General features: G+C 43.2%; 1 protein-coding gene across 2 annotated transcripts in view; it reads right to left on the reverse strand.

Annotated features, from left to right (window-relative positions):
* LOC143983071 (merlin-like) overlaps positions 1 to 16574 on the reverse strand; it is a 133424-nt gene extending 116850 nt beyond the window's left edge. Inside the window, exons 1-2 of one of the 2 annotated variants that reach the window (XM_077482326.1) lie at positions 16170 to 16574; positions 5486 to 5606 (exon numbers count right to left, since the gene is read on the reverse strand). In XM_077482326.1, the coding sequence (XP_077338452.1) occupies positions 5486 to 5578 (93 nt within the window). In that variant the 5' untranslated portion in view covers positions 5579 to 5606; positions 16170 to 16574. The remainder of the gene's footprint in view (positions 1 to 5485; positions 5607 to 16169) is intronic. The other variant, XM_077482325.1, reaches the window with a different exon arrangement.
* Positions 16575 to 22315: the final 5741 nt, after the last annotated feature.

A 22315-nucleotide genomic window follows, 5' to 3' on the forward strand; every position in this document is an offset into this window, starting at 1 on the left:
TAACCTGCAATATTTTCTCTATTATCCATACAATACACACTGTGACATCTTATCTAGTACGCAGACTTGATGTATCCTGGTGTTTTTAACAATTGTGCCTATTCTGCTTAGTACATCAGGTGTCAACATATCATTTGAATGAAAAGACATACGTGTATTCCATTCTGATTGCAGACACTGTTGCACCTTTTGTACTAAGCCGACTTGATGTATCCTGGTGTATTTATTGAAATCAATCAAGAACTGCTTAGTACACCAGGTGTGAACATTTTGACAATTCCGCTCTATTCTCTCTAACTTTCCTAAGAATTGCTGTGATCTGCCACTCCCCTGGACCGTTATCAACTTTCCTTGATGAATTTTCAGCCTGGCTACCCTACTTTCTCTCTTCTGAAATTCCCACAATCCTTCTTGGTGACTTCAACATCCCTGCTAATACGAACACTCCTCCTACTTCTAAACTGCTTAGTCTAACCTCCTCATTTGACCTGAAGCAATAGGTACAGGCTTCTACTCACTCTGATAGCAACACCCTTTGTCAGGGCTGGGCTCAGCCCTTCCTTCTCTGAGCTAGCCACTCAGCTGTTGGCTAATTGCCAGCTCCCATCTCTCTCCACAGTTACTCAGCTGTTGTTCATATCCTGCTCGTCAGTCCTGCCTACTTAAGCATCCAGTCCAGAGGGTCTCTGCCTTCGCCTTGGTCAACATCACAAGAAACATCTCCTGCATTCCTTTGCTGACATCCCTTCTGGCTCCAGATCCTGCTTGCTGTTCCACTACTTCAATCCCTGACTTCTGGCTTGACTATCTGTTCCATTACTGAACTCTGGCTATGTTTTGACTACGTTTGTTCTTTTTACTTTTATTATTAAACAAGTGTGATTTAACTGTACCTCTGTTTCGGTCTGATTTCATGGTTTCTGCTGCCCTTGACCTTGTATTCTCCTACCTATGTGCTCCATGCAACCTCTTCAACAATCCTTTTCCACTCTCTGACCACCACCTTATTAGTTTCTCTCTCTCTCTCTCTGACTTCTACCACCTTTCCCTCCAATCGCCAAACCATCACCCGTGGAAACCTTTGCCACTTCAACCCTTCTCTCTTCTATTCACACTTCTTGCCTCTACACTGCCAAGCAGACCTATTTTACCACTCTCATTAAGGATGTCAGAAAAAAGTCCTGCCAGCAGCTTCTTTGGAGCGGTGAAGGAGCGGTGTGTTTACCGCTCCTCCGCTGCTGCTCCCCATTGAAATCAATGGGGCAGCATTGTAATGCCACCGGCAAAACACCGCTATTGCGGCATATTGCCGGTGGTTTTAACCCTTTCGCGGCTGCTAGCGGGGGGTAAAAGTGCCCCGCTAGCGACTGAAATGCGCCGCAAATCCGCCGCAAATCTAATAAAAATAGCGGCGTTTTACCGCCGACGCAAAGGGCGGTGTGGTGTGAAAGGGGTCTTAGACCTTCTCACCCAGTCCCCGTCAACAATTCTCTAACTTCAACTCTCTACTTTGTCCTCCACTGCCTCCCCCCACCAACTCACTCACTGCCCAGCAGATTGCTAATCACTTCAAAAATAAGATTGACACAATTCGTGATGAAATCTCCACCCTAAAGGTAACTCCCCCAGTTAACACTCCATGTCAACAAGTACAATTGACACTCCCCGTATTCAAACCTGCTACTGTAGACGAAGTTGCTGAACTCCTTTCTAACACCCACCTAACCACCTGTCCCCTGGATCCTATTCCCTCTCAAATACTATGGTCACCCTCTCACTCTATCCTACACTCTCTAACCCACATCTTCAATCTCCCCCTCTCTTCCGGCATCTTTCCCAATGCTCTAAAACATGCACTGGTCACCCTATACTTAAAAAGCCATCCTTGGACCCTACCAATCTTAACAATCTACACTCTATCTCCTTGCTCTCCTTTTCTTCGAACCTCCTTGAACACCTGGTCTATAACCAACTGAGTGACCACCTCATAAAGAATATTCTTCTTGATCCCCTTCATTCTGGATTTCACCCTCAACACTCCACAGAAACTGTTCTTCTAAAACTCACAAATGACCTCCTAACTGCAAAAACCAACAGACACTATTCTGTACTCCTACTTCTGGACTTTTCAGCTGCCTTTGATACAGTTGACCACCCCCTCCTCCTCAAAAAACTTTACTCCCTCAGTCTCCATGGCGGCGCTCTTCGGTGGCTCTCATGCTACCTATCCCAATGCACCTTCAATGTCACTTACAATTCTACTTCCTCCTCTCCCCTTTCCTTCTCCGTCGGGGTCCCCCAAGGTTCTGTTCTTGGACCTCTCCTATTTTCAATCTACACCTCTTCCCTGGGTCAGCTGATAGCCTCACATGGCTTTCAATATCATTGATACGCTAATGACACCCAAATCTATCTCTCCACCTCTCAACCCACTCCATTAGTCTTCTCACGCATCACTAACTTACTAACCGACACATCTGTCTGGATGTCACACCACTTCCTCAAACTCAATTTGTCCAAAACGGAACTCATAATATTTCCTCTCCCACACGCCTCTTCCCCTAACTTCTCTGTCAAGAGCAATGGCACAAACATCCACCCATCCCCACATGTTAGGGTACTAGGTGTTATTCTGGACTCTGAACTCTCCTTTTGGCCCCACATCCAATCCCTTTCTAAAGCTTGCTGCCTCACCCTCTGCAACATCTCCAATTTACGTCTCTTCCTAACCAATGAAGCCACAAAGCTCCCTGGTTATCTCTCGCCTTGACTACTGCAACTCCCTCCTCATTGGCTTACCTTTAAATAGACTATCCCCCTTCAGTCCATCAAGAATGCTGCTGCCAGACTCATCCACCTTACAAACCGCTCAGCATCTGCTACCCCTCTCTGCCAATCCCTCCATTGGCTGCCACTCGCCCAACAAATTAAATGTAAAATACTAACAATAAGTTACAAAGCCATCCACAACTTGGCCCCCAGTTACATCACTAGCCTAGTCTCAAAATACCAACCTAATTGTCCTCTTTGTTCCTTCCAAGACCTCCTGCTCTCTAGCGCCCTCATCGCCTCCTTCCATATTTGCCTCCAGGACTTCTCCCAAGCCTCTCCCATCCTCTGGAATAACCTGCTCCAATCTGTCAGACTATCTGCAAATCTATCTACTTTTAGGCAATCCCTGAAACGTTATTCTTCGGAGAAGCCTACCCTGCCTCCACCTAACAACTGCACTTATTTTCTTCATCAGCTCATCCCCCACAGTTATTACCCTTCGTATCACTTGACCATCCCTCCTAGATTGTAAGCTCTAACGAGCAGGGCCCTCTGATTCCTCCTGTATCGAATTGTATTGTAATTGAACCGTAATGTTGTAAAGCACTGTGTAAACTGTCAGTGCTTTATAAATCCTGTATAATAATAATACTTGCAGTCACTGTGACACCATATGTAATATTGCAAAAAAGTAGCTCGTTCTCATTGCTTGCTAGTTTATGGTATGAAAGAACTTTCTTGACAGTGAACGTTCTTTTCTTTTTCTAGCTCATGCGCAGTTCATTTTTATTTGACTATTTTGTACAACTTCCCCAATAACAATTAGAAATTTGTTCCTTTTAACATAAAAAAAAAAAAACATGTTGATCGGGCACTTTGGGTTGAAAAAAGTGTTTCCTGCCTCAACAAACTTTCCACTGCCCAGTGAACTTCCACATGACTCACTCTACCCAGGGAGAGGGCTGACCAGGTGACCTTTCCGCCTTTCCAGACACCCTCCCACCAACCTCCCCCCTCCCCCTCGTTTATTTTTCTTTTGTGTCCCTTGCTTGGTCCTGTTCGCCCTCCCTTTTTCTGCTTTCTTTCTCTTTCTTCCCTGTTCCTCATAATTTCAGATTACTAGATAAGTGGAACCCTCTTAATCACTCAAGGTCTTCCACCTGCCGGCACACATGGAGCTTCCTGATGACGCAATCATTATTGCGAAGCACGTAGAGGCTGCTGGGAGATTACACTACGTCACCACGTCACTTCCTGTCAAAAGTGATTCTTCAACCACAAGTGGAGTGAAAAAGCCGGCATAGGAAGCACACGGCAACATCTTTACACCCATCCAAACTGCTGGATAAGCTTGGTGCCGGCACTAATAAATGTGAGTGTACAGTCTCTTTTTAACCTAATTTTAAGTAAAAAGTGTAAGTTTATTGCGCAATGATCGCTGTTTGTTTTTTATGAGGACGGATACTATATGAACATAGTTTATTGGGGACAGCAAGGATAAAACAACAAAAGAGGAGTGGTTATCTCTTTCTAATGAACCAAAGGCGCATTTATACCATTTTCTAGTGAGTGGCCAATTCGTGTGGTGGTGGTGTTGTCACTGGAGTGGTGGAGTTGTCAGAAGTAACCACAGAAGAGAACGGAAGAGAAAATAAGAGCACAGGAATCACATAGTCACAGTGGATAACCTACATGGGGATTCCCAGTGGATACTGGCGCAGTGTATAAATTGGGCACTATAAAATATAACTATATAATAGCACAAATATTGGGTGTTTATATTGGAGTCATATTGAAGTATATGTCACTTTCGTTTCTACGATAAGGATTGGATAGTGTGTGTTAACGATGTATACTATTGTGCACAATTATTTATTTATTTTTTTAGCCAATTTTGTGGTTGTTTTCACGTTTGACAAAGTGTGGTGCATTCAATATTATAATATTGGGGTAGCGCAGTCAACATTATTTTGTTTCATATTTTTTCTTTCATATATTGAAGGCATATTTTTGACTGCAGCAACCAGGTTTTTTTACATATGTTTTATATTTTACACATTGTATGCCATAGGTTTTTTTTGACACAAATATCTATTTTTGCGCCGGTGACTCACATATATCTATTTGAATATTAATTCTACCTCCAGCATACATGACTCTGCCCCAGTTTTGATGTTTGCTGCAATATGGGTGAGCAGTACTATACAGTCGTGATACTGGATTGTCCTATTGAATACTTCCTCTGGAATCGTTGTCTTAGTGCTTTTTGTTAGCCGTTCATATGTTGGAGTTTCTATTGATGATGTACTCAGTGTGTATCTCTAATGTCTGTGTTTTCTATGACTCTTTATACAAATAAAGGAATTACAAAAAAAAAAAAGTGTGTCGTAGCAGGGCACACTAATGGTGTGAAAAGCAAACAAATTGACTATGGACATTCATTTTCATTTGATTTTTGAACCGTCTATGGCCGGCTTAAGTAAGAGTTTTACTGTGTCTGTGTTCAGCCTCACCAATAACACATAGGACTTGGTAAAGAACAGATGGGAGGGCCAAAACTCCTGATTTTTTTTTTTGTTTTTGTTTTTCTAAAATGTAAATTTGAATATTCAAATCTTCATATCTCTATTATCATGAGTTATTTGTTGCTCATGAATGGCCAAAAATATATGCCTAATTAACACCAAACACTAAACAAAGTTTGAAAACGAACCTCACAACTGAATTCTGTTTCAGCTTCCATTGTTATAACCTTAACCTTAAATGTCTTTTGCTGCTTTTTCTTCTTCAGTCCCCGGATGGACATAGCTGATGAAGCAGACACTGGATGTATCCTAGGATAGGAAAAATAATACATATTACAACAGTGTGAAGAACATGAATTCTTGTAAATTCCTGCATGGCAGAACCCAACATGAAATAAAACACATTTGCATTTTAATAATCTAAGCATAGAATCAGGGGGGCACAGCCGATACAACTGTAAGGGGCCCATGGGTCCGAGAGGCCAGTCCGGACCAGGAGAAGGCAGGACAGGTGAAGAGGAGCCATGTTGTGCACTATAGAAAAGATCTTGCAGCTTTTGCTGCTTTCTGTTTTATTGAGCTCTGACATCGAGCTCTTTACTGGCCCCTCTGGCTACTATGTGCATGTGCACCCCTCATGTGAGCTGCCTGTACTGTGCTCCTCTGTGTCAGCAACCTGTCAGCTTTGTGAAAGCGAGCTGGGACTAGGTAGGAAGATTTCCTTTACAAGTAGGGGCTGTGAAGGAAAGGGAGGGAGGCTGTTTGTGTACAGAGAGGGGGCAAAGCTTTGTGTGTTTACTGATTTTTGTATGTGTGGGGCTGACAATATATATATATATATATATATATATATATATATATATATATATATATATATATATATATATATATATATATATATACACACACAGGTGTGAGGGTGCTGACATATATAAAGGTGTGCGGGGTGGGGCTGACATATATACAGGTGTGAGGGGGCTGGCATATATACAGGTGGGGGATGACATATATATAGGTGGGGGGGGGGGCTGATATATATACAAGTGAGGGTGGCTGGCATATATGCAGGTGGGGGGACTGACATATATACCGGTGTGGGGCTGACATATATACAGGTGTGAGGGGGCTGTCATATATACAGGTGGGGGATGATATATATAAAGGTGGGGCAGGCTGACATATATAGAGATGTGAGGGGGCTGGCATATATACAGGGGGAGGCTGGCATATATATAGGTGTGTGCTCGGGGGGGGGGGGAGTCCCAGGCCTAAAGCTGTGTAAGGGGCCCAAAAATTTCTGATGGCTGCCCTGCATAGAATACATCAGATGGAAAGCTAAAAAGTGACACTACAAAATATCCACCGACTGCATCTTTGTATGCTCATCCCCTGACGTCCATTCTTCCAGAAGCACATTTGTGAGGTCAGGCACTGATGTGGACAAGAAGGCATGGCTTGCAGTCTCTGCTCTAATTCATCCCAAAGGTGTTCTATTAGGTTGAGGTCAGGACTCTGTGCAGGCTAGTAAAGTTCCTCCACCCCAAACTCATCCACGCTATATTGCCAAAAGTATTGGGCCACCCCTCCAAAATATTTGGTGGAGGGGGGATTACGGTGTGGGGTTGTTTTTCACTAGTTGGGCTTGGCGTCAGCATACCATGACATTTCATGATCTAAACTTTGTGGGAACAGTTTTCCTGTACCAAAATGACTGCGCATTAGTGCACAAAGCAAGGTCCATATAGACATGGATGAGCGAATTTGGGGTGGGGGAACATGACTGGCCTGCACAGAGTCCTGACCTCAACCTGACAGAATAATTTTTGGATGAATTGAACAGAGTCTGCGAGCCAGGCCTTCTCATCAGTGCCTGACCTCACAAATGCCCTTCTGGAAGAATGGTCAAACGTTGCCAGAGACACACTCCTAAACTTTGTTGACAACCTTTGTGGACAACTTTGTGAACATAGAACCCTAAGGACTAAGACTGGGATGCAATTAAAGTTCATATGTGTGTAAAGGCAGGCATCATAATACTTTTGGCAATATAGTGTGTATAGATAGATAGATAGATAGATAGATAGATAGATAGATAGATAGATAGATAGATAGATAGATAGATTATTTTTAGATTTCTTTATATTTTTTAAATGAAAAGATTTTTACTAAGTAGGGGCAAGCTTGTTAATGAACCAACACATAAACTTTTAGAGATCATTATGCTGGGATAATAAACATTCCAACAGTGTCCTAGCAATGAATCACAGAATGAAATCAATGCCACTTAATCATCATTGAAGCATGATTCCTGAGTGAGTGAGTGAAATATTTGTATAGCGCACAACGCAAACTGAATCGCCTACATTCATTTTACTGACCCTCCATTTGTTTATGGCCAGTAAGTCCTGTTAATCACTTGGAGTACCACTTACTCATGCCCTATATATTTTTGGTGTTGATTTGTCTGAGAAATGTTAGCATTAAAGCCAGGACACTTGCTAAATACTTTAGGGTGTCACTTACCAACTGATGTATATACACTGTATCTATAGTGTCTTTCTATATTTATTTTTATACACGTGTCACATCCTTAAATGATATCTTTACATCTTTCCTCAGACATATATACAGTTCCAGTATGAAAATAAATGCATGTATATATACAGAAGGTAAAATAAGTATTGAACATGTTACAATTTTTCTAGGTAAATCTATTTCTAGAGGTGCTATTGATATATTTTCACCACGTCAGTAACAACCCATGCAATCCATACATACAAAGAAACCAAAGCAAATACGGTCAGACATGTCAAGTTATGTGTATTAAAATGGAATGACACAGGGAAAAGTATTGAACACATGAAGAAAGGGAGGTACAAAAAGGAATGAAAAGCTGAGACACCAGCTGAAATCTATCAGTAATAAAAAGAACAATTCCCCTTGTCAGTGCCAATTCATTTTAGCTGGTTCAGTCTCAACTGGTGGCCTAAAAAAGGTTTCCCTCAAGAAACATCTCAATTGGAGGTCAAATAGCACATCACCCCAAAAACACCATACCAACAGTGAAGTTTGGAGGTGGGAACATCCTGGTGTGGGACTGTTTTTCAGCATACGGTACTGGCAAATTTCATGCGATTGAAGGAAGGATGAATGGAAAAATGTACCAAGATATTCTTTATAAAAAGCTGCTGCCATCTACCAGGATAATGAAGATGAAATGAGGGTGGACATTTCAGCAAGACAATGATCCCAAACACAAAGCAAAGGAATCTCTCAATTGCTTTCAAAGAAAATAAAGCTGCTAGAATGTCCCTGTCAATCACCTGACTTGAATCCAATAGAAAATCTATGGAAAGAACTAAAGATCAGAGTTCATAGAAGAGACCTACGGAACCTTCAAGATTTGAAGACTGTATGGAAGAATGGGCCAAAATCACACCTGAGCGATGCATGCGACTAGTTTCTCCAAACTCGAATCTGTCATTACCAACATAGAATTTTGGATGAAGTAATAAATACATTTCAGTTAGTGTGTTCAATACCTTTTCCCTGTGCCATTCCATTTTATTACACATAACTTAATTTCTGAATGTATTTGTTTTGGTTTCTTTGTATGTATGGATTGCATGGGTGGTTACCTACATGTGGTCAAAATTTTCACATCAATAGCACCTTTAGAAATATATTTACTTAGAAAAATGGTGACGTGTTCAATACTTATTTTACCTGCTGTATACAGTGTATGCGTGCGCGTATATATATATATATATATATATATATATATATATATATATATATATAGGGGTCAAGTCCTGGGGAAAAGTGTGGGAACTCCCACCCAAGATCCACTCCCCCCCCCCCCCTCAAAATAAAAAAAGATACGCTCATATGCACAAACACTTCAAAAGTGGTATTTTTCATCCAATTTTCGTATTGTGTGTATGAAGCGTAACTGTTAGTACATAGAAAAAAATAAATCCTCAATAAACATAAATACGGCAATTCTCTGAATAATCAGCATTCATTCAATTGTGCTTCCATGCAAATGTGAACATCATGTTCTGATCTTTATTGGGGAATTGTATTTTGTATGTAGAGTGTTTATGTGGTGAGTTTACACTTTTCATTGAACAGAGTTTGAATAACACAGGGTTAAACGGAAAGGTCATAAATTAACTGCACATTATCTGGACAGAATGCTTGGGGAGATAGTGATGTGTTCCTGCTTAGGAGATGTATGTTAGCTTGGGGGGCTGCAAACTCTGCAGGGCTCCAACTCACACTCGCTGCTATTCCTACCCTTCACATATTTCCACATAAACTTCCCTCCTGGCATTAAACTTTGCCTGGTATTGTGCTCAGCTTACCACCCCAAACTGATGTTCCTCCCTCAGCTCACCTCTCTCCCTGCATGTCCTGTGAGCAGAATAGCTTTGCTCCTCCTCTCATCATATGGCACTGAAGATAGAGGAGGGGGGGATTCAGCGGGACACACAGAGCAAGTATGCAGGAGACTGGGGGGGGGGGAGGATGAGGAGACAGAAAATCAGGAGGGGCCGGCGGGGAGGAGCACATCACGAGAGGTCTGACTAAATACAATCTCAGCAGGGACCTGATCTACCCGTCAGCTAGCTGGGATTGACAGGTAGATTGAAGAGGAAGCGGTCATGGGGCCCCCTACTGGCAATGCCTGAATGGCTAGTCCACCCCTGGTGTGCGGCACTTACTATTGCGAGCTGTGTCGGCGGCTGCTGGTGTAGCACCTGCCCCACAGCTTGCATACTTCAAAGTCTTGCAGGACGCGGCTGCTAACAGGAACAATGTTCCTGTTGTGGAAAAAGTACAGGAACTCCGTGCCCATGCGTTCCTGCAGGACTTGAGCCCTGTATATATATATACAATCTCACAAAAGTGAGAACACTCCTTACATTTTTGAAAATATTTTACTCTATCTTTTTATGTGACAACACCGAAAAAATTACACTTCGGTGTCAATTTGCTGTCCCCTCAAAATAACTCAACACACAGACATTAATGTATAAACCGCTGGCAACAAAAGTGAGTACACCCCTAAGTGAAAATGTCCAAATTGGGCCCAATTAGCCATTTTCCCTCCCCGGTGTCATGTGGCTCGTTAGTGTTACAAGGTCTCAGGTGTGAATGTGGAGCAGGTGTGTTAAATTTGTTGTTATCACTCTCACTCTCTCATACTAGTCACTGGAAGTTCAACATGGCACCTCATGGCAAAGAACTCTCTAAGGATCTGAAAAAAAGAATTGTTGCTCTACATAAAGATGTCCTAGGCTATAAGAAGATTGCCAAGACCCTGAAACTGAGCTGCAGCATGGTGGTCAAGACCATAAAGCGGTTTAACAGGCCAGGTTCCACTCAGAACAGGCCTTGCCATGGTCGACCAAAGAAGTTGAGTGCACATGCTCAGTGTCATATCCAGAGGTTGTCTTTGGAAAATAGACATATGAGTGCTGTCAGCATTGCTGCAGAGGATGAAGGGGTGGGTGGGGGGGTCAGCCTGTCAGTTTTCAGACCATATGCCGCACACTGCATCACATTGGTCTGCATGGCTGTCATCCCAAAAAGAAGCCTCATCTAAAGATGACGCAACAGAAAGCCTGCAAACAGTTTGCTGAAGACAAGCAGACTAAGGACATGGATTACTGGAACCATGTCCTGTGGTCTGATTAGACCAAGATAAACTTATTTTATTCAGATGGTGTCAAGCGTGTGTGGCGGTAACCAGGTGAGGAGTGCAAAGACAAGTGTGTCTTGCCTATAGTCAAGCATGGGGGAGGGAGTGTCATGGTCTGGGACTGCCCATGAATGCCAACATGTACTGTGACATACTGAAGCAGACCATGATCCCCTCTCTTCAGAGACTGGGCCGCAGGGCAGTATTCCAACATGATTACGACCCCAAACACACCTCCAAGATGACCACTGCTTTGCTAAAGAAGCTGAGGATAAGAAGCTGAGGCTAAAGTATTGCATTTTTTGCTTTGGAAAGGCCAGTATAGTAGAAAAGATATAGTGAAACACTTGTGGGTTTTACCAGACCCTTTTTACAGTTTTCATTCTTCATTGACCTCTGGATGTGTTGAAGAGGTATGTTATTTACATGTTTTATGCTAAAAGGTGAACCTCTTGCCCATTTGAGTATTATCTTACTCATAGAATCATAGGATTATCGTCAACTGTATACTACAGATGAGGCCAATAACCTGATGCACATTTCTATGAAAACAAATATAAAGGGATTTCTAAACTTACCAACCAGCCAGTGACCAACCGAATCGACCTAACAATATGGGTATAAGAACAGGGGTTTATGCTAAAAGGTGACTCTCTTGCCCATTTGAGTATTATCGTACTCATAGGATCATAGAATTAGTGTCAAAACTGTATACTACAGATGAGGCCAATAACCTGATGCACACTTCTAGGAAAGGCAGGAAGCAAAACACATTAGCAAGTACTGAGGATTCTGGGTAATCTTATTTAAAACTTTTACACATGAACTGTACTTTTGCTTTGGTTGATACATAAAGCCTAGGTAAGGGGCAGAGAGGGAAATTGGGGTTCAATGCCCCCCCATGCGTGTACCGGTTATGCAGGCTAGTGTAGCCCTGGTTGGCAGCCACTTTAAGTGGAAGTGTGAACCACACAACCCGGCCATTCTTTCCTCCTCCTCCACCAGACCATGGATAGACAGCTCAGCCTAATTATTCTCCTCTGGTAACCCAAGGCTGATTGTCCCTCTCTAGGTAAAAAAATATTTATGGGTTGGTAGGAAGAAAATTTTAATTTTAGAGTTTTTAATTAAAATAAGGGCCCATTCAGAGTTTTGTGTTGTGATAACAAGCCGTAAAACATCTTAACGCAATGCACTGTAACACAAGTGTAACAGCGCTGAAGACCTAGACTAGGTTGTGCTAGATGGGGCCATGCAGTGCATGTATTTTAGCACACCACAATGCACAGATGTGGACTTTATGTGAATTGTGCTATGCTACATTGAAAAAAATAGTCATGTCCCTTCGCATTTGTGCATTGGCAATCCATTTTAAATTGATGGGCTGGCTTCAGGTAGTAAAAGTTAAGATGCGTATGGTAGTTTACTGCAACAGATTAAACTAGTCTGCGTGGGTCTTTAATGACAAAATGATTTAGATCATATATTTTACTGTATGTTGGATTATATGTTTAACTCAAGTAGATATTTATTTTAAACAAATGTATTTTAGAATCAAAGCTGTACTATATTAAAGCGGAGGTCCACCCTAAAATGGACCTCCGCTCATCGGAATCCCCCCCCCTCCGGCGCCACAATCGGCACCTTTCAGGGGGGAGGGGGGTGCAGTTACCTGGATAATCCAGGTAACTGCACCCACTTCCGGGCTAGCTCTCTGCGGAAAGGGGCGTACGTTACGCCCCTTTCCGCAAGCGCCCGCCCCCTTCAGCAAGTGCCCCGCTGCCTGCTGGGAAACACACAGCTCCCAGAGGCAGCGGGGACCGTCCGGATTGCGCCGCGCGGCTCGCGCATGCGCAGTAGGGAACCGGGAAATGAAGCCGAAAGGCTCCATTTCCTGATTCCCATACCCAAGATGGCGGCGGCACGAGCGAGCGATCGGCTTCGGGTGCCGACATCGCGGGCGCGCTGGACAGGTAAGTGTCACTATTTAAAAGTCAGCAGCTGCAGTATTTGTAGCTGCTGGCTTTTAAAAAAAAAAAAAAAAAACGCGGAGTCCCGGTGGACTCCCGCTTTAAGAAGAATCACAATGATGCAGAAATGAATGAGATGTGCAGAATGTTTTTTTAAATACACACCACTAGTACACACTACCTTGTAGATTAGTGCGTTTGTACATTAGTAGTCTCACAATGCTTTATAAGCAGAAATTTCACTGAAAACTCTTATATTCACATATCATGGATTCATATTTATTTGTGAATATTGTGATAACATTTTCTATAATATTTTGTTCTGGAAATTGAGCTTCTCCAGAAATTTTTACTTTGCATAAATTATATAACCTATCAATTTATAAATTCGGTGACAATTAAACATGTATTCAATTTAAAAAAAATGCTAAAAGTTTTAAAAAGTATTATGCAAGAATTTGGGCTCGAGATGTAAATGTATGTATAAGTTTACCTTTTAAAAGATAACTAAACCCATAAATCAAAAATGTAATATATTGTAGTCTTCCAGTGGTGGCTGCATTCGTTTTCTATTCTCTTTCAAACTAGGAACATTTTAAGCAAGTGCTGGACTCGGGAGCATGCCCGCAAGGTAACCGTCTCGGGACAGTGCTACTCCTAGGGGGTTATCTGATGTGGGGAGGAGCTGCGGGAGCCACCGGTGGACCCCAGAAGAGGATGTTCAGGTCCACTCTGTGCAAAACGAGCTACACAGTGGAGATAAGTATGACATGTTTGGTATTTAAAAAAAAAAAAAAAGATCCTTTACAATCACTTTAACCCTTCCTCTCACTTGCCCTTGGAGATCTTTGGAGGAGCCAGGAGGGCTGGTGGACAAGCAGCTAGGTAGGCTGGTAGTTCCTGCAAGCAGTAGGGAGCAGTTTCTGCAGTGGAGTTGGAGATATTCTTGAATGCAGCTTACAACACACTGTGCTATTTTCTAAAAGGGACTGAGAGTTCCTAGTATTCAAGGGACTTTTGCTTTTGATCACCAAAGACTGTCAGTGTCCAGGAAAGAGGACAGTTCAGGATGTACATAAGGAGAACGTTGTCCCCTTTTATTGTATCACTCAAGCTGGTCATCCCATAATTCCGATTCCCCATCCAATAATTCTGATTCCCCATCCAAGTTATCACCCCTATTAAAACAACAAAACCAAATTCAGAGACTGTTCCTAGTGTCTGGATGAAAATAAAGAATGCTTGTTGCCTGTCTTTGTAGGAGTAGAGGAAGCAGTTATCAGCAGCCCTTGCGGGGAGTAGTGCTACATTGCAAAGAATACAGTGTCCTTGTCACTTCCTGTGAGCTGCACAGAAGAAAAACTTCCCCTCCTAGCTATTTCACTGTAAACTACCTATGGCTCTGCCCCCATGTAATGGAGATGAAGAGGTACAAACATGTTTGTAGTCCATATCAGGAAAGTAGCCTAGGGGGACAACTATGGCTCCCTCCAAAGATACAGCAGAGAAATGACGTAGCCACCCAGAGAGAGGAAGTGTGTTATTTGCAGGATGACTGGTTAAAAATAAAAAGGAGCTTGAAAACAACAAAACAAATACAGCCTGCACACCAAGGACTAGTAATCTGATTAGGGTCACGTGTCCGGGATTCATTCAAATAGTTTGGGATTGGAATCATGCGTCCAGGTTTCAGACTGTCTGAAATCTGGACACATTATTCAAAATGGACTATGGCTTCCCAGCAGGGTTGCTGGCTCCAATTTACTAAGCTGGGAGTGTCTGTAATGCTGCGTACACACGATCGGACTTTCCGGCAGACTTGGTCCGGAAGAACCGGAATCCGTCAGACAATTCCATCATGTGTGGGCTCCAGTTGACTTTTTTCCAAAAAGTCAGATGGACCTAGAAATAAAACATGTTTCATCTGTGTACTAGTCCGACGGACCAAAAACGACGCAAGGGCAGCTACTGGCTACTGGCTATTGAACTTCCTTGTTTAGTCCCATTTATGTCATTGCATTCAAAACGAACGGACTTTCAAACAGATTTAGTCCGGTCGTGTGTGGCCAAGTCTGCACGTTCAGAAAGTCTGTCGCATCTCCGCCGAAAGTCCGTTGGGAAGACCGTCGGACCTAGTCCATCGAAAAGTCTGGTCGTGTGTACGCGGCATTACACACTCTTTTATGCTGGCCAAAGAGAGCAGTAACAACTCCCCCCCCCCCCCCCCCCCCCCCACATACACACACAGACGAGAGAGGAGAAAGGGCTCTATCTGCACCTCTTCCTCCTGCCCCTACCCCTCTGTGTCTGTCCACACTTCAATCCCCAGGGCTGTGCCTCAGAAAAGGAAAGTTTGGCCTGTAAATTTGAGGCCCAGCAGCCTCAGATACATCTGGACGAGAGGTGCTGACTGCCGAGGGGTGAGTGAGTGATTAGGGTTCCCATAGCATCCCTTATGTTAGAGTCCCCAGAGTTCTCCCGTACATCACAGTCTGCAGAGTCCCTCCTTATAGTGAATGGGAGTTCAGATGTAAAAGGGGAATTCTATGGACTCTGGTGTAAAGGGGAACTCTTGTTATTAACTTCATATGATTAGAAATGTTATTTAATAGCAAAATATATGTATAGTTTGTACAACAACAAAAAATTGCTGTGTGCTACTAAAGTGTTTGGGTTTGACTTGAAGAAAAGGTGGCAACCCTAAATCTGATGTATATATCGTATATTACAGTTTTGGGTTTAGATACACTTTATGAAATTACATAAAATAGCAAATTATCGTTGTGATACATGTTTCTTAAGTACAATAGTTATACATTTTCAATCCCCATCTCCTAATTTACCCATTATCATTTATCATATTTCACCCCTTTCAACAAGTCCCTGTGACTATAGAAAAATGTATCATAAAAAGAAAATTGATGCTTTCCTGTTTCCTAGTTTTCTCGGCCTTCGGAGGAGAATCAGAATCCATCTGATATTTCTACAGTAAGCACTTCCTCTTTAGTAAATACAGTACTACATAAGTCCATTGAATAGTACATACGCCAGTATAATTCATACATACATACATACATTATATATATATATATATATATATATATATATATATATATATATATATATATATATATTTATATATTTATATATATATATATATATATATGTTTCCTTGTGATAAATATGTTACCTTACCAGTTTTCAAAACTGTCAATGTTTTGACGTTAACAAACAGGACATATTTAGATAAGACGTTTTCACGATTTTCTAAAGAGCGTTCCAGCATCCAGTATGTCTTATATGGAAAGTTCAAGCTCCAGCTTTCTGCTGTAAACTGTCTGTACACGAGTACACAAACAGCAAAATAAAAATGAAACGATCCGTCTTGTCCTTGAGGCTTCAAACAATTTGACAAAGTAATCCTGTCGCCAATGAGTCATTTCTGCAGCTTTCTTGTCATCGCAGGTTGGTATAGGTTCCAGATATCAGAAACATCATGAAGAAAAAATAAGTAGTTATAACACACAAGCGTGTAATTCTATCTGTATTCTGTACTGCCAGTAATCTCTCCTACAGGTATATGGGAGGGAAAGGGGAAGGTAGGCAGAGCTGTAATCCAGGACACACAAGTCAATAATGGCAGGTGTGTCAACCAATGAGAGGAATGTCTATAACCTTAAAGGAATGACAGTTGAGTCATAGTGAAATGTTGGAGAATGCTTCCCTCATCAGGTATGAGATAAACAGCAACAGGCAGAGCTGGGAGTCAGTGAAGAACAAATACCATCCATTGAAAGTGAAAATGTTTCAGGGTGTCAGCGACAACATCATTTATTTTGTAGACATCATTTATTATTTACATCTCTGCGAGTAAAAGTGTATTTTCTGTGTACATTTTGTTTTAGATAGCATTGCAATACCGTAACTGAATTGTAAAGCATTTTAAACTTCTTGTAAAACCAATGGAGCTGTGCTGTGAAAAAAAACGACCAAATGAAACATGCGTGTATAAGGTGAACAAACCACATATGTGAATCAATTAATAAATCACCCCTGATACACCATAGTGTAAATAACCCAAAAAAGTCTGTATATTAAATTATGTTGCAAAAAGTCCACTCCTTGAAGTAAATCCGATGCGTGAATAATGATAAACACCCAGTGAGAGCTCTTCATATACCGTACAATACTGTGGATCCACCACCTCTTAAGATGTAGGCTTACCAGATAGCCAATAACCAGAGCATATCTCCCAGTTAAGGGTAATATGGTATCCCGCTGGTGTGGCTCCCCTGTGTACAGATAATAGATCCCACTTCCTCCTATTGGAGATAATCCACAGTGATGCAGTCACTCATGCAGTGCTGCCCGATCAGCAACGCTGCACTCAGTCCAGTAGATGGACAATGGAGAGACGAATGGAGCGATCGGATATCCAGGACCGTAAAAAAATACCAAAAGGGTACCAACATAGGTAAAATCCGAGGGTTTAATGTTTAAAATAAGACTGATATGCCAGTCAAAACACTCAATGTGCTAAATAGAAATAAATATGAAAGCCAGCCAGCATAAAAACAACAACTTGCCCGGGCAGTACGGAGCGAGACAACACGCAGTGACGTCGGCACCCATGTGGGTGAGCGATGTGCTGACGTCATTGCGTGTTGTCTCACTCCGTACTGCACGGCGAGTTGTTCTTTATATGCTGGCCGGCTTTCATATTTATTTCTATTTAGCACATTGAGTGTTTTGACTGGCATATCAGCCTTATTTTAAACATTAAACATTTGGTATTTTTTTGATTTTTGACATCTCTGTGGGTTGTAAGAGGGCCCGTCCACACCTAAGCCCAGGCCTAAGGTCACCTGCCCCTCCTAGACTGGGGAGCTCCCTCAAAGGCCCTGACAGCCTAATACTCCTTGACCCTGGGTATTTAAGGAGGCCTGCCACCTGCCAATCCAGATTGGGGATTGATAAGGGCTCTTCTGAATACCCCAGGCAGCTCCAATTCTCTTTCCAGAAAACACCAGAACATTCTGGAAAGAAGTGGGAGATCCTGGTGATGCTACCTATGAGTCTCTCAGCACTATCCTGAGCTGCTCCCAGCCCAGCCCAGATCAAAATACACACAAGCCTGGAAATTTACCTATTCTTACACAGACATGTACTATCCTTCTAGCACACTAGAGGGTGCTACATACTATTAGCCCCATCCTTGAAGAGGGGGTTTCAACTTGCCATCTTTGCCCTGGGCATTGAATGACCTTGTACTGGCACTTACTTGCTGTATCCTATTTCTCTCATTTTATTAAATCCAGAAATATACTATATTACCAAAAGTATTGGGACACCTGCCTTTAGAGGCACATGAACTTTAATGTCATCCCAGGCTTAGTCTGTAGCGTTCAGTGTTGATTGACCCTCCCTTTGCAGCTATAAAAGCTTTAACTCTTCTGGGAAGGCTGTTCAAGGTTTAGGAGTGTGTCTATGGGAATGTGTGATCATTCTTCCAGAAGTGCATTTGTGAGGTCAGGCACTGGCCACAGGCCTGGCTCGCAGTCTCTGTGCTAATTCAATCCAAAGGCGTTTTATAAGGATGAGGTCAGGACTGTATTTATGAACCTTGCTTTGTGCTCTGGTCCAAATCATTCGGTAGAGGGGGGTTTATGGTATGGGGTTGATTTTCAGGGGTTGGGCTTGGCCTAGTTCCAGTGAAGGGAACTATAAGAGCCCTTTCAAACTTACAGCGCTTCCGCATTAGCAGTAAAGCACCGCTAGCTTTAGCGGCGCTTTACCGTCGTTTTAGAGGTGCTTTACCATAGTTTTAGAGGTGCTTTTCGGCCAATAGCGGGCGCTTTTAACCCCCACTAGCGGCCGAATAAAGGGTTAAAAATACCCACAGAGCGCCACTGCCGTGTCGCTTTGCAGGCACTTTGGCAGCACTGCCCAATGATTTGAATGGGCAGGAGCGCTATGTTTAGCGCTAAAGCGCCTGAAAAATGTCTCTAGTGTGAAAGGAGTCTTAAGGCATCAGCATACCAAGACGTTTTGGACAATTTCATGCTCCCAACTTTGTGGGAACAGTTTGGGGATGGCCCCTTCCTGTTCCAACATGACTGCGCACCAGTGCACAAAGCAAGGTCCATAAAGGCATGGATGAGTGAGTTTGGGGTGGAGGAACTTGACTGGCCTGCACAGTCCTGTTCAGAGTCCTGATCTCTCAACGATAGAACACTTTTGGGATGAATTAGAGATTAGAACGGAGACTGCGAGCCAGGCCTTCTCTTCCACATCAGTGCATGACCTCACAAATGTGCTTTGGAAGAATGGTCAAACATTCCCATACACACACTCCTAAACCTTGTGGACAGCCTTCCCATAAGAGTTGAAGCTGTTATAACTGCAAAGGGTGGGTCAACTTAATATCGAACCATACTAACTAAGACTGGGATACCATTAAAATTCATGTGCATTTAAAGGCAGGTGTCTCAATACTTTTGGTAATATAGTGTTTGTAGTTTCTTCCTTTAATGGGTATTTGTAAGACTGCAACCACTCCCTGATCAACAGCTGATGAGAAAAGCTCTCAGTTACGTGTAAGCAATGCTTTCTTCTGACACACCAATCTGCTAGACATGCATTGACAGGAAAGAACAGTAAGACACATCCTTTTTGTGTGGCTATCAGCGTAGCCCTCATTTGGGGATGTTATAAGAAAACACTCCCATCACAAAACAGGACATTGCGCTAAATCTGTAGGTAGACAAAAGAACCAATGAAAGAGTAGGTTAGATAATAAAATAGGCAGTGCCTCCACCTAGGACAGGGCCTCTGTGAACGGAGGGGGTTCCCTTACTGGAAAATTAGCCAGTAATCCATATAGTAATCAAGTAAGTAATTGGGACTGTTTATTTTAACTCAGTTACTTACATCACTGCTCCTCAGACCAGCTTATTGTGGAGTGGGTGGGAGAAGTTGTTCAAGATTGAATGTACCCTGGATAACATTCTCTTCTCTAACACTGTTGTTAAAGAGCCCAACTTCAACATCACTGGCCTTGCAAATCAGTTTACTAAGTCTGTTGGTGTCGGCTACCTTAAAGCCCCATACACACTATCAGACTTTCTGCTGATTTTTGTCTTCAGATTTACCAAAACCATGTGTAGCACTAACCCCCGAAGGAGCTTCTGGTTTTATTCGGGCTTACCGTTACCTCTTCTGCTCGCCTCTTCATCCTAGGGGAGTCCTGTGGAAAGTAGCCCAAATGAAGATATATCAGACACAAGGTCCTTTTTGAAGATTTACTTAGGGGTAACACCAAAGAAAGACACAAGACACAGTCCTTCAATAGAGGGTTAGAGGATAAGGGGGAGTTCAGGCACCTGGTAATTGCGGGTTAGAGGTATCAGTCAGATCCAGAGGACAAACAGCTCCACAGACTGGATCCAGCAGTCACAGGATAGGTTCCTCTCACTTGACCTAGCAGGCGATGATATGCCAAACAAAGTCATGAAACTTAGTGGTTCTTGAGAGTAGATGCACAACAAAGTCTCTGCCACAGACTTGTTAATTGAATTTAGAGATTCTTGAGAGTTTTTAGGAAGAACTACCATACAGTACCAGATTCTTTCAGTCGACCCAGCGATACTGTAAGGATATTGATCCGGGATGCATCCTCAAACTGAGTTTCCAGGCTCCTCCAGAGACACCAGCCTTGCGCTCGGTCCTCCACTGGAAAAGTCCTCCCCTGGATCCATCAGCTTTCCTCGGCTTCGCCCCGCAGGCGAGACAGCACATGACCACCCCTGGATCAGTAGGCCCCAAGACATTTCTAGGCCTACACTCTCAGTTGCAGAGCCTCAGGCCAGCAAGCCCCTAGGCACAGGACCATGCGTCACAGACCCCAGGCCAGGAGGGCGCTGGGGTTGGGATCACTGACCCCAGAAAACAACAAGCGACCCCAGAAAAAATGGCGTTGGTACCTTAAATACCCTCTCCCAGAATGCACAGCAGGGAAACCACACCCACTGAACCATTTCTGAGCAAGAGGCGGTATTCAATACATCCACCCTGCTGCTGCTCCACACCCACCGACGGTGACAGTGACATCTATGGTCAGGTGGGAATCAGTGCAACCCAGCTGAACTAGTACAGAAACCAGAACTTTAGAGAAATGACTCTGAGCCAAACTACAGCTTCAGATAATTAAATTTAAGAAATAAACAATAGCGTCTGCTCATCAGGAGCAGGGCGCTACACATGTAGTGAAGGGCCTGCCTGATTGCATAAAAATGTAAACTCTTAAGGTTTGACCTCATAATATGGTTTTGGTAAATCTGAAGACAAAAATCAGCAGAAAATATGATAGTGTGTATGGGGCTTAAGTATGCTTCCCAGCATGCCACCGCACACAGGAGAGCACGGCCCAGCACAGACTCATAAAACATCTTCAGCATTGTCCGGTAGATGTTAAAAGACCTCAGCCTCCTCAAAAGTTGAGGTTATGGCCCTTCCTATAGAGCACTTCAGTGTTCTTGCTCTAGTCCAACTTATTATCTATGTGCACCCCCAGATACTCTACTACATCCACTCCTCTGATGGAGACATGGGTCATCTGTGCCTTCCTCCTTGTCATGGTTATGCAGTGATCTTCCTCTGTTTGCTTACCTCCCCTCCATGTGTTCTGACTAAGAGGCCAGCCACTTCCACCTGGTGGTTTTTATAACCTCTCCTTTAAGCATGGCTCCACCCCAGGCCCTATCAGGGAACCCTATATTAACCTGTGCACTGCAAGCCAGCAGGGCTGATCACCCATTGTGTGTTTGGCTTCCTGTTTGCCGTGTGCTCTACGTTTGACTCTGTTATCGACCTTGGCGTGTGCTCAACGATTCCTGTTTGCTTGTGACCTTGACCTTTTGCATGTTCCCGACCATCCCTGTCTGCCTGTGACCCTGAACCTTTGGCGTGAACTCTGTTGTTCCTGTCTGCTAGTTGCGCTTACCTCTGCCATATCCCCTTACTATTCTTGTTGTTCCAGCCTGCTGCTTCCTTCTCCTGTAGTCTAATGTGAGCGTGAGCTGTGAGACCCTAGGGGTCGCGACCTGGAGCCAGACTGCAGCGAAGTCCATCCTTACCGCTGGAGGCTCTGGCGAACACCCGCTGGCTCTTATGCCGCGTACACATGATCAAACAATCCGGTGGAAAAGTCTGGCGGACTCAAGTCCGCCAGACAATCCCCCCGTGTGTAGGCTCCGGCGGACTTTTTTCACCCAAAAGTACGGCGGACTTAGAAAGTAGTTTTGCACTCCAATCTTTCCGCCGGACTCGCATTTCGGCGGACA

This window comes from Lithobates pipiens, unplaced genomic scaffold (assembly GCF_037356315.1).
Source record: "Lithobates pipiens isolate NorthernLeopardFrog02 unplaced genomic scaffold, aLitPip1_a1.2 Scaffold_16, whole genome shotgun sequence".
NCBI classification, from domain to species: domain Eukaryota; kingdom Metazoa; phylum Chordata; class Amphibia; order Anura; family Ranidae; genus Lithobates; species Lithobates pipiens.